The sequence below is a fragment of the Entelurus aequoreus genome, linkage group LG01, assembly GCF_033978785.1.
Source record: "Entelurus aequoreus isolate RoL-2023_Sb linkage group LG01, RoL_Eaeq_v1.1, whole genome shotgun sequence".
NCBI lineage: Eukaryota > Metazoa > Chordata > Actinopteri > Syngnathiformes > Syngnathidae > Entelurus > Entelurus aequoreus.
Window position 1 is genome coordinate 78,525,329 of NC_084731.1, and position 13,702 is coordinate 78,539,030.

The 13,702-nt window shown below is 38.5% G+C and overlaps 1 protein-coding gene across 9 annotated transcripts in view; it reads right to left on the reverse strand.

Annotated features, from left to right (window-relative positions):
* LOC133657618 (R3H domain-containing protein 1-like) overlaps positions 1 to 13,702 on the reverse strand; it is a 101,957-nt gene that overhangs the window by 16,544 nt on the left and 71,711 nt on the right. For 7 of the 9 annotated variants that reach the window (XR_009827308.1, XM_062059160.1, XM_062059202.1 and 4 more), the window contains 3 exons: positions 11,188 to 11,324; positions 5,223 to 5,326; positions 3,808 to 3,992 (listed from right to left, as the gene is read on the reverse strand). Coding sequence is in view for 8 of the 9 variants with exons in the window: in XM_062059160.1 (XP_061915144.1) it covers positions 3,808 to 3,992; positions 5,223 to 5,326; positions 11,188 to 11,324 (426 nt within the window). In the remaining variant the exon portion in view is untranslated. The remainder of the gene's footprint in view (positions 1 to 3,807; positions 3,993 to 5,222; positions 5,327 to 11,187; positions 11,325 to 13,702) is intronic. The other 2 variants (XM_062059170.1, XM_062059177.1) reach the window with 2 other exon arrangements.

Genomic DNA, 13,702 nt, shown 5'->3' on the forward strand with positions numbered 1-13,702 from the left:
TATGTCCCTCTCATCTGTATCAGAGTTGTACACGTTCACATTATTAGACTGCACTTCAGCTTTGTGAAATCCAACATGTTGCTTCACACGACGTGATCTGGCAGCCTGCTTGTCTTCCTCCGTCCTCACTAAGAGCAACAACTCGGAGAACGAGGGTGGGGCATCCTTCTGCAGTTGGGACAGCTGAAGATGTGTGATTAAACTATTGTTGAAACATCCCCTGCAGAACTGTTTCAGCAGTTGCCGGTTTGCGTCGCTGGCAGGAATGCCATTCCTCTTGACTACTTTGCTCAGTATTGACTGTAGACGATGTAAATAAGCAGAAGCCTTTTCACCCGGCTCTGCGTCGGTAGTAAGGAATGCTGCAAAGAGCTCATCAGCATCATCCACAGTACCGTAGGCTGAGTCAAGAACATGCAAATAGTCACGTAGGCTCGACTGGGGCCCAAGATGCTTTACAACATTTACAGCTGGAGGAAGGAGACTTTCTACAATCCTTCTGACCACTTGCTTGTCAGGGATTGAGGATTGTGGTATCGCTGAAGTAGAACTCGACATTACTACGCCAAGTGTCATAATCGACTTCCAGGCTGGGGCAGGGAGTTTTCCCAGAGAAAGGCCTCAACATGGCGTGGTGTGTTGACGACATGTCACTGCTCTTTACAATATGCTCCACGGTCATTCTCTGCACCTCAGGAGTGTTAATTTGGTCAAGTGGTAGCTAAAAGGGTGATCTGGCACCACTAGGCAGGGTTTGTTTAAGTGGGACCGCATTCATATTTAGAGTGGACTGAGTTGGGGTTGGGACAGATGCCTGTTCAACTCCACTCTTGTGAGGAGTAGACGAGGGGGTTTGGTGCTCAACTTCCTCATCTCGTTGAGCTGGCGTGCTTTCTTGAATTCTGGCCAACTCCTCTCGCAGGATTTTCTCCAAGTCTGTGCCACTCACTTTTGCAATGCTTTCAAGCTCACACAGGTAGAATTTGGTTATGTTCGAACCTGCATTAGCAGCATAAACACTAGATAAGAGCTGCACATAGTGTGTAATTTTGTCATCTGAAGAAGGTCTGTTATATGGTAAATCACGTGCAAGAACACTAACACCTTCCCCAGATTTAAACTCAACAATAGCAGAATTTGGGAATTTAGCATCGGAACTGTCAATTTTAACCACTCTTTCAATGGACCCATATTGATTCAAAAAGTCAAATACCTCCTCATCTACTTCAGTACCAGACATGCCACTGACCAGTACTGAACTGGGTACCTTAATGTTTTCAGACTTAATGACATCCATATTTCAAGTGTAAAGTCAGAGGTATTACAAAATTTGTGAATAAACGTTGCCAGAGCTGTTCTGTATTGTACGCACAGTATGAATTCGGAATCACAGCGCTCCTGGCTGGCTCGCCAAGTGTGTAGCACCCCTACTGTAGGATAGCAGGTTAGTACAACAATTAAGATTACTAGGTTCTTGGCTGTATAATTGAGAGACTCGCAATGAGACGTTACGTACTTAGTGGACCACAGAACAACTGCTGGCAAATTTATTGCACAATAATAAACAATAACACATGAACAGTGTGCTTTTTAAATTGTAAATACCCCCCAAAAATAAATAAAAATAGAGCTCTGTTGCAAAAATTCAAAAGTAGCAAAATAGAAGAAATGTCCTTTTTAAATTGTCCTTTCAAAAAGTAAATTCTACCCGGGTAGTAATGAATTGAACACTGTCTATATTCCTTGGTTGGGAATCCTTAGTTCTATTGTAATCCGTTATTCCATACTGATTCGGTTCGATACTTGCGACTCTGATGGTGGATCAGTTCAGTTATAGGTCACTGCAGAGTGTGGAGACCCATGCAGCTGGCCACACCACATCCAAACGCTCCCTCTCCGCAGACTCTCACTCAATGGGACTGGCTCGCCATCATAACTCAAGTCCAGTTTGGAACCAGACTTCAGGATCATACAAAAAACCAATTGAAGTTCTCAGCAGCACAAAACACAGCAATCCAGCTCCCACTGGAACCAGGCTATCTTATGCTGCTTTTCCAACACTCGGTTTGAGAAGTGACAAGTATTTTAACTTATAAACCTTGTCTTTGTAACACAACGATATGACTCGTGCCTTCACTCTTTGACGTTCAGTGAAGGAATGTCTGGAATGAGAAAGGTGCATGCGACCTCTACTGGCCAACATGTGAATAACGTGCTGCGTGCATGTATCATTAATTTAACCCTGTAGTGACCACATGACTTTGACACATCAAGTTTAACATTTTTTTTAAGTGACCAAAGTGACTTTGGCACACCATAGATTAGAAATGAATAATAGGAGAATATATTAGTGACACTATATTTCCATATGGGTTACACTAGGTATAGGGTATAGGTGAAGGTCGGATGAACGCGACCAGAACATTCAGACTGTTGTCACAGCGCATACATATCCGACTTATATCTAATGGGGGTGTGTATCATTGGGCACCTAACGATTCGATCTGATTTCTGGGATAATGATTGGATTTAGAAACGATTCAACGCAATTCTTGCAATGTGTTCAATGTGTTATTTGGTATAAAAACAGGTTTGTGCATGGTAAAAAAACTTGCGTAACATGTAAGCTAGAGATGTCTGATAATATCGGCCCGCCGATATTATCGGCCGATAAATGTTTTAAAATGTAATATCGGAAATTATCGGTATCATTTTTTTTTTATCGGTATCGTTTTTTTAAATTTTTTTTTATTTTTTATTAAATCAACATAAAAAACACAAGATACACTTACAATTAGTGCACCAACCCAAAAAAACTCCCTCCCCCATTTACACTATATATATATATATATATATATATATATATATATATATATATATATATATATATATATATATATATATATATATATATATATATATATATATATATATATATATATATATATATATATATATATATATATATATATATATATATATATATCTCAATACAGTTTGCAAGGGATACAGTCCGTAAGCACACATGATTGTGCGTGCTGCTGGTCCACTAATAGTACTAACCTTTAACAGTTAATTTTACTCATTTTCATTAATTACTAGTTTCCATGTAACTGTTTTTATATTGTTTTACTTTCTTCTTTATTCAAGAAAATGTTTTTAAAATATTTATCTTTATTTTTATTTTTTTTTAAAAAGGACCTTATCTTCACCATACCTGGTTGTCCAAATTAGGCATAATAATGTGACCCCAAACTTTTGAACGGTAGTGTACATATATATGTATGTATATACGTATGTATGTAAATATGTATGTATGTATGTATGTATATACGCATGTGTGTGTGTATATATATGTATGTGTATACGTATGTATGTATGTGTATATATGTACGTGTATACGTATGTATGTATGTATATATGTATGTGTATACGTATATATGTATGTATGTTTATACGTATGTATGTGTATACGTATGTATGTATGTTTATACGTATGTATGTATATACGTATGTATGTATGTGTACGTACGTATGTATGTGTATACGTATGTATGTACGTGTATACGTATGTATGTATGTATATACGTATGTATGTATATACGTGTGTATGTATGTGCATATATATATATATATATATATATATGTACGTATGTGTATACATATACACATGTATGTGTGTATATATACAGTATGTATGTGTATACATATATATGTACTGTATGTATATACGTATGTATGTATGATACGTATGCGCCTGTTTTATTTCCTTAGTGTGCTCCTGATGCAGTCATGCAGCGCTTGTACCTGCGTGTTGTCAGGAGGCGGCGGGCGTTCCGTCGGTCGGTGGCCGCGCTGGTGCTCCAGGCCCAGGTGTTTGTAGCTGGGCTGCTTCTGCTGGCAGGGGGAGGGGGCCCGGGGCTGCTGGCAGGGGGGCGCTGCTATTTGCAACATCATCATGCCGCTGCCGGGGGGTGGGGGCAACAACCCTGCTGTTCAAAGGAAAGAAAAGTCACGATTGTCGTTTTCGTGGATGGTAAGCAGATTCTTCGCACAATGTTTATCATTTTTTATGCGCACGCCCGCATCACACAACCTCATTAATGCACCCAGACTCAAGTGTATTTATTTGCGCAAATGTGTGTTTGCTCAAAAGCTCTTTTCCAGCAGTTGTGTTCACCTACACGCCCCATCCGGAAAAAAACCTGCACTATTAGCTGCGCAGCAATTAGATTTTAAGTGCCTCGATTATAAAAGCACATCCGTAGGGGCTATAATTGAGTTGTTCTCTTTTCCGACTAAATCTTCTGTGATGATCCGGAAGATCCAATTACCTAATTACTTTGTGCTGCTCCAATGTGACTGATGGGACTTAAAGAGGGAGAGAAAATAAAATACAATTAAAACCAAGGAGGCTCCGTCTGCTCTTTGACCGCAAACGCACCAAATATTTGCATCCAGTACTTGAATATATTCTGTTGGCGGGTAAAAACCCCATCCTAAACGTCAATGTTGATTTTCCTAATGAATCTGCTAACAACAGGATGGACAGTGGAGATTTCAGACTTAATCGGTAGATTATTCCCATCCTTGGACGAGCCAATTAAAAGTGTTTACCGGGTATGCTGGAGGTAAGTCTGCATGTGAGCTTCATCTGACCTCATTACTGGGGGGATTGGAGTGATGGCTCCCACCAGCGCTCCTCACCAGCCGCACATAAATAATAAAGGGCTTTAGAAAGGAGGCTCAATAAGCAACATATGGAGGTAGTGTTGTTAAAGCTACCTGTCTGATCTATGAGCATCTACCATCAGTGTGTGTGTGTCCTATCTTTAATGATTAATACATTACTTTAGGTTTTGATGCCAGCATTCTTTATACTACCCCTTTTATTCAAACAGAGAGCTATTCAACTTGGCTCATTTGTGTAATATGCAGACTTTCAGTGCATATATTACGATTTCATTAAAGTCACTGTTATAAAGAATAGCGAGCACTGACATTGAGAGACTATATACAGCGACCAATATTGATAGCAAATTAATTGCATTTATATCAATCCGTAGCTCTTTTCTTCCTTTGACACAATAACGGCCCTCAAAGTGCTTTACAATATTTACACATCAAATTGCCCGCAGGGAGCAAAACACGTTCCAGACACGTGAAGAGGTTTCCCCCCGCGGTGACTTTAATGGTGTTTTGTACATGAAAAAAAGGAGTACCTGTGTACTGCTGGCCTTGGTTCTGCTGGGCAACACTGGAGGATGAGTTCTGAGGAAACTGGAGCTGCTCCATCATCGGAGAGGGGAGGAAACTCACAGTGGAACTGTGAAGGAACACATACACACATGCGTATCAGCATCACTGATCTTCGATATTCGCTACGATACGAGAAATCCAGCAGCGTGTTTACTTGCGCAAAACTGGACAGCCAGTTCACATCTAAAAGTCCACCAGTAAGCACACAATGTTGGTCATTTCTTGTATTTTAGTAAAGTTATTTACAAAAAGTAAACATAGTGGGCTAAAGGCTACTGGGGGCTAGCAGCTACACAACAGTTAAGCATACAATAGCACACAAGCTGGACATACATAATCCACTCGTCGAAACAAGAGCCCTAATAACTACGAACTCACAAAAACAAAAAAACTTGATTAACAACTGAACCGTGATTCTTATTCAACACGATTTTAAATAGATTCATAATTTTCACAAATCAATAGAAAATGGATGGATGGAATTGTGCCCTTGATTAATGATTTCAAAGCAAACTATCCAATTTGTGCATACTAAAATGTTTTATAATCAACTGCAATTGTGCAAAAATGTGGTAATTTATATATATATATATATTTATGTATATACATACACATAAATAAATCTCTATATATCTATCTCTCTATACACACACATACTTGTATGTATCTATATATGTACAGTATATATACATACACGTGTATGTATAAGAATCAATAAAGTACTATCTATCTATCTATCTATCTATCTATCTATCTATCTATCTATCTATCAAAACCCCGTTTCCACATGAGTTGGGAAATTGTGTTGGATGTAAATATAAACGGAATACAATGATTTGCAAATCATTTTCAACCCATATTCAGTTGAATATGCTACAAAGACAACATATTTGATGTTCAAACTGAAGTTGGGAAAGGTGGCAATAAATACTGATAAAGTTGAGGAATGCTCATTAAACACTTATTTGGAACATCCCACAGGTGAACAGGCAAATTGGGAACAGGTGGGTGCCATGATTGGGTATAAAAGTAGATTCCATGAAATGCTCAGTCATTCACAAACAAGGATGGGGCGAGGGTCACAGCTTTGTCAACAAATGCGTGAGCAAATTGTTGAACAGTTTAAGGAAAACCTTTCTCAACCAGCTATTGCAAGGAATTTAGGGATTTCACCATCTACGGTCTGTAATATCATCAAAGGGTTCAGAGAATCTGGAGAAATCACTGCACGTAAGCAGCTAAGCCCGTGACCTTCGATCCCTCAGGCTGTACCGCATCAACAAGCGACATCAGTGTGTAAAGGATATCACCACATGGGCTCAGGAACACTTCAGAAACCCACTGTCAGTAACTACAGTTGGTCGCTACATCTGTAAGTGCAAGTTAAAACTCTCCTCTGCACAATAAGGAGGCACTTGAAAAAAAATGGGCTGCATGGTCGAGCGGCCAAAAAGTTAAATTTTGGTCTCATCACTCCAAATTACTTTGTTCCAGAAATTTTGAGGCTTGTCTCTGTGCTGTTTGGCATAATGTAAGGGGGATACTTTGTGACATTTGCGCAGAAATTGCTTTCTTCTGGCGACTCGACCATAGAGCCCATTTTTTTTCAAGTGCCTCCTTGTTGTGCATCTTGAAACAGCCACACCACAATTTTTCAGAGAGTCCTGTATTTCAGCTGAAGTTATTTGTGGATTTTTTTTTGCATCTCGAACAATTTTCCTGGCTGTTGTGGCTGAAATCTTTGCTGGTCTACCTGAATCCCTCATTTTCCACTTCTTAATCAGCGTTTGAACACTGCTGATTGGCATTCTCAATTCTTTGGATATCTTTTTATACTCCTTTCCTGTTTTATGCCGTTCAATTACATTTTCTCGCAGATCCTTTGACAATTATTTTGCCTTCCCCATGACTCAGAATTCAGAAACATCTGTGCAGCACTGGATGAAAGATGCAATGGTCTGTCAGAAGCCCAGAATCTCACTGACCTTTTATACACACACATTAATTACAAACTAACAGGTCACAGGTGAGGATTGGAACCTTGATTAGTCATTCAAACCTGTTTGTGTCAACTTTTGTGCATGTTATCAGATCAAAGTCACTGGGGTATGTAAACTTTTGATCAACGTCATTTGGGTACTTCCTTTTGTCATTTTGATTTAAAAAGAGTGAACACAGTTGTTTGTCAATAAATAGCTTCACACAACCATTAAGCATGAGTGGAAGAAAGGTTTTTGTGTTATCATTCATATTCTCTGAAGAATGGCCAAGAAATCATAAATTCTCTCAGGGTATGTAAACTTATGAGCACGACTGTGCGCGCGCGCACGCGCGCACGCACACACACACAACCAGAAGAAGCTTTTCTAACCTCTAACCTGTTTTAAAAAAAGTTTCATTATAATCATTACACCAAATAATCCATTGTGAGAATTGGTTTGAATATGGAATAGATTCTGAATCGAATAGTCACCCCAGGAATCAGAATCGGCTCGTTCGTTGCCTTAAGATTCCCTCCCCTAGGCCCTACTAATAACTCATGTCAATCAAGAGACTCGCTTAGTGTGCAAAATGTTACCCCTTTACAACTTTGTTGAGGTAGTAATAATTTTTTGAAATTCCAAACTGGTATTTTGATTTTTTGGAAAATAAATCCCTTAACTCATGCATATTAATTAAGGGTGTCAAACTTGACGCATCACTGACTCAAGACCCTTGAAATGCCTCTGGCAACACATTACTAAGATCTAGCAGCTACACGACAGCTAAGCACACAATAGCATACGACCTAGACATGCGACACAAGTGTCCTTAATTGAACAATATTGCAGTCTAAAACGGCACAATTGTCAAATCATTGTAGTTGCATATTACTTACACATACAGAGGAAAGAATCAAGTATCATGAGCTAAAGAAAAAAATTACCACTCCACTTTAACTCAAAGACAGCATACGTCCATTCCAGATGGTTAATAATCAATAGGTTAGTGTTTTTCATACCTACCAGTGACTAATTTCACTTCACCAAATCTTTTTTTAACATTCTACACTACAAATTAATGAAAAGTACTGCTGATATTGTATCCCATCAATATCGTATTGGAAGTGAAAACATTTTCTGGACAACCCTAACTATTTGATTAGAAAGATCAAATCTTTATAGAGAGCACTCGGGACGCCAACAGCTTTTAATTGAATGAAACTATCCGTATCGCTCTAACTCTGAGCAGATCGCGTCCGGAAAAGTGCTTGAAACAAACCTGGCAACTACCTCCAGGAGTTGTGCGAGCTCAACATTACAGCTGGTGTGCTCAATTTGAAATTGAACGTAAAGCTCTTTGCAAAGCAGGCGCTCGGCTCCGTAAGCAGCACTGCCTGTGGGGACTCGTGGGCAGCTGGCGATATGTAGGCTGCAGGTGGACAGGCGTCCCTCGCGGGAGACGCCAGGCGAGCGCTTCCTATGCTAGCGCATAAATCATTCCAGCACACGGCGTCTTACTGAAAACACCCTCATTTCACACCTGAGACAATGAGAACGCGACCTCTCCTGCGAGCGTGCATCCCTGCCGCGCTCCCTGGCGGGTGACGAACCGAGAGCGGACCGTGCGCCCGCCTGGGGTTTGTTAAGAACACCGTTATGAGTGTGCGTAATGGTCCCCGAAGTGCTACACCCACCGATTTCCAGATTGATTGGGTCCGTGGAGGTGGAAACTAATTACGTGTTTTGCTTTCTGTGAACTAGTTCTATCAATCTGTTATAATGAGCAAAAGCCTGGCGCGCCACGCTACTCCATAAGAGCTGGGGGCGGGGCGGAAATTGCCAAAAGGCAATTGGAAGTCGACAAGCATCGGTAATACAAAGACATGGCACACTTCAAAGCATGAAGGTAATGACACCATGAAGACCTTGGCCCGTGACGTCTATAAATAAGAGACCACTTCACCAGCAAGTGGGTTTGTGGGGCGCAGCCCAGAAGAATCTGCTGGCTTTAAATGATGGAAATAAATCCAAAGGAGTCAAACATCAGCGTCATTTTGACTCTCAAATGAGAAAATGCTCCATGCGATGCTGGCGAGTCAACAACCATGTTGATATTTTACTTGTCTGATATGAATAAAACAGAAAATACAGTACATCTCAATATAATACACAATAGAGATGTCAAATATTTACATTTTTATTCAGATTAATCACAGGCTTGCTGTGGATTAACTTCAATGATCACTATCAAATTAAATTCTATTAATTGCGTTTCATTCCGCATGAGCAAAGACGGTGAAAAACCAAAGGAATATGTACAGTAGATGTGTGCACATTGCGTGTTTCCACTTCTGATATGATACAGATATTGGAGCCTCAAGGAACGTTGGTGTGGCAATGAACACTATAATTGGAGTGCTGTTCACTACCTTTTCTACACTTGTCTTTATGTTTTCCCGAGGATTCAGCACCAATTCATAATTCTGATGGTTGAGCGCCGTTGTTTGGACTTCTGCTAGCCTTGAGTGTTAGCTATTTAGTATTTTTAGTATGTAACGCAGAATGTCACACAAGATTCAAGCGAAATTAATCAAACAGGACAATGAAAACCACTAACATATTTGTTATTAACTGTTGGGAATGAACTTACGTCACCTTTAAGTTGAAGTGGAATGGGAATTGTTTTTGTGGCGACACCTAGTGGCCACAGAATTCAAATAAGTTTAGCTCACGACGCAGTAAATTGACTGATGCGGATACGTTTGTTACTGGATACCAGGGCTGTGAATCATTGGGCACCACACGATTTTGATTCGATTATTGGTTGCGATTGGATTCAGAATCGATTGTCGATTCAAAATCAATACTTTAAGAACACTGAATTACAGTTTTATGATTAAGCACATTCCTCCATGAAATAGGTAACAGCTCTGATAGCCTTATTAAAAGAAACTTGGTTTTGTTAAATAAAATTCTACCCAAAAATGTAATAGTCAAATACAAATAAGGCAACAAGAGAAGTATCCAACACTTCTCTTTTCTAAAGTAAATCTGTACAGCAGATATATATAATCTACATTAACAATTTGATTTGTCTGAGTGGCTGGACAGGACGGATTCAAAAAAAAAATACTGTATATAATTTTGGAGACGCAATCCTCTGGAATCAGCTCGCGTGCACTATCGAGTTTGCACATGTTTTAGGACATGCAAACTTTTAGTAGATCAGGTTGATTGGCAACACTAAATTGGCCCTAGTGTGTGAATGTGAGTGTGAATGTTGTCTGTCTATCTGTGTTGGCCCTGCGATGAGGTGGCGACTTGTCCAGGGTGTACCCCGCCTTCCGCCCGATTGTAGCTGAGATAGGCCCCAGCGCCCCCCGCGACCCCAAAAGGGATAAGCCGTATAAAATGGATGGAAATGGATATATATATATATATATATTTTTTTTTTTTTAAATCGCGATTAATTCGAAAATCTATATATTTTTCGACACCCCTACTGGATACTGTCTTATAAGCTTTTACTACTACTACTTCTTCTGCTACCAATATCGTTCAATTAAGGACATTTATTATGTATGTTTAGCTTGTGTGTTAGTGTGCTTAGCTGTTGTGTATCTGCTTGCACCTCGTAATTGCTTTGCCAGAGACATTTCAAGCGCTTTTAGTAATTTTGCCCTGCAGATTAGTTCAATGCATTACACATTTTTAATCAGATTAATAAAGATGATGCATTAAAGTGCTCATTTCGACACCCCCTAACTGATATGCATGAATTTTGGGATTTCACTTCCAAAGAAATCAATGTAAAATGATTTCTGGTTTAGCAGGGGCGAAAAGGTAACATTTTGCACCTCGGATCCCTTCGGACTGACACGTGTTTTTACGGCTCTTGATTAGTCAAGCCTGTACTGTATGTGAGTATCAGTGGTGAGTTTGCTACCTCAAGGTGGTGTGCTGGTTTGGAGGAGGGAGGAGGCCGTAGCAGGGCTGCATGCCAGCGACCGCCACGGCGCCCTGTCCTGGCTGGCACGACACCAACATTGGCTGCTGGTGCGTCTGATGTGGCACGGACACCTGCTAGGAACCAACGACACGGGTTTAAAGTCAACACAGCGACAACATTAGACAATTCAAGCTTTGCTCAAGACTGTGTGCTAGTTTTGCAGTTGGATGTTAAAAACAAAAAAAGGCACGAGTAGTGTGAATGCCCAAGCATTCTCACATAAGAGTCTACACCAAATAAATTATTTATTTATTAATTATTATAATATTACTGTGTGAATGACCAAGCATTCTCACATAAGTCTAAACCAAATAAATAATTTATTTATACATTATTATTATTATTTTATATTATTGTGTGAATGCCCAAGCATTTTCACATAAGAGTCTACACTAAATAAATCATTTATTAATTAATTATTATTATAATATTGTGTGAATGCCCAAGCATTTGCCACATAAGATTCTACACCAAAAAAATTATTAATTAATTAATTATTATTATATTATTGTATGAACGCCCAAGCATTCACACCAAATAAATCATTTATTTATTAATTAATATTATATTGTTGTGTGAATTCCCAAGCATTCTCACATAAGTCTACACCAAATAATTTATTTATTATTATATTATTGTGTGAATGCCCAAGCATACTCACATAAGAGTCTACACCAAATAATGTATTTATTAGTTATTATTATTATATTTTGTGAATGCCCAAGCATTTTCACATAAGATTCTACACCAAAAAATATAATTAATTTAATTATTATAATATTATTGTATAAACGCCCAGGCATTCACACACAAGATTATACATCAAAATAAATTATTTATTTATTAATTATTATTGTGTGAATTCCCAAGCATTTACACATAAGATTCTACACCAAATAAATCATTTATTTATTAATTAGTATTATTATTATAATATTGTGTGAATGCCCAAGCATTGTCACATAAGAGTGTACACCAAATAAATCATTTATTTATTAGTTTTCATTGTAATATTATTGTGTGAATGCCAAAGCATTTACACATAAGAGCCTACACCAAAAAAATTAATTATTTTTAAAATTATAATTATCTTACAACAACACACAATCCAATACTTATTCCTGGGATGACAATTCGATTGAGAATAGTTTTTTGATTTAACATGATTCTGGATTCAAACTGATTTTCACAATATATTGTTTGGTATAAAAATTATAATACCTTTTCAAAACAGGCCACAGGTTACATAGGCTCCTGTTGGCTTGCTTTGTGTGTAATGCAGAGAGATGGCCTAAAAAAAGTCTTTAGAAATAAAAAAAAAACAAAAAACAAACTATGAATCGCTTTTTGAGCACCCTAGTAAACAATGCGAAATAAATGTATATGACATTAAATGAATAAACAATTTTTTTTAATCCAAACAAAATGGTGTTTATATATGGTAAATGTATGCATTGCAATAAGCCATTGGTATTTGCTGTTTCATCAATTTCAACTATTCCAAAGAGCACCTCTTTTGTTTGATGGTTTCTGCACTTTTTTGATATCACTTTATTAAAGAGGTTTCTTGACAAAGACGGCAATGAGTAGAGAATGAGGACGAAAAGACATACCTTTGTTTTTATAGCTCATTTAGTTTTTCATTGCGTTTTGCATTTGTAGCTGAACGTAGGAATGGCGCCGTTGAATGGCAGCTGTTTGAAGCAGCTCGGTGCTCATTTATGTTCTTTGGTGTTTTCCTCTTGTTTATATGTTTTTTTACTTTTTGTTTTAAAACCCCTTGGAGACCGCGTACCTAGGTTTGGCACTTTTGTGAGGCACTTTTGTGGTTTTTTGCGCTATTTTTGTAATACTTTTGTGGACTTTTTGAATCTGCACCACAACCATATAACTACCCCATTGTAGGATGGATACTTATTTTTCTGAAAGTTCTTTCATAAATAGAATTTCTCATCTTCTTTTTTAAAGTGCTGGTATTCACAACTTTCTTAGGCCCCATGGGGTCTTATTTTGCTGTCATACTCAAAAGAAAAAAATACTCCAGAGTCACTAGTGTGGGGGATTATTGCTTGGGCACCCGATTTTGCAGAACGATTCGCGGGCAAACCAACAAGTTTGTCACGCGCAACATTTGGCCGTACACATTTTTTAATACATTTGATAAATTTCTAATTTTTTAAAAGCTATTTTTAATAGATTAATCCCTGATGTGATGTGTAAAGACATACAAAGATAAAGTAGAGAAGGTGTGCAGACTCGAGCTGCAGTTGATGGCAGCTGTAGAGTGAAAAGGTGCCAGCCGACTCTTGGTCAGTCTGCATTCTCAGTGAAGGCCTCAAGACAAGTCTTTGTCACTGGAGTTGAAGTCACACTCGAACATTAAACTTTTCTCCACAAAACTGAAAAAGTGGCTTAAGGAAAATCAAAGTGTGAGCACTAGAACTGGGTGTAG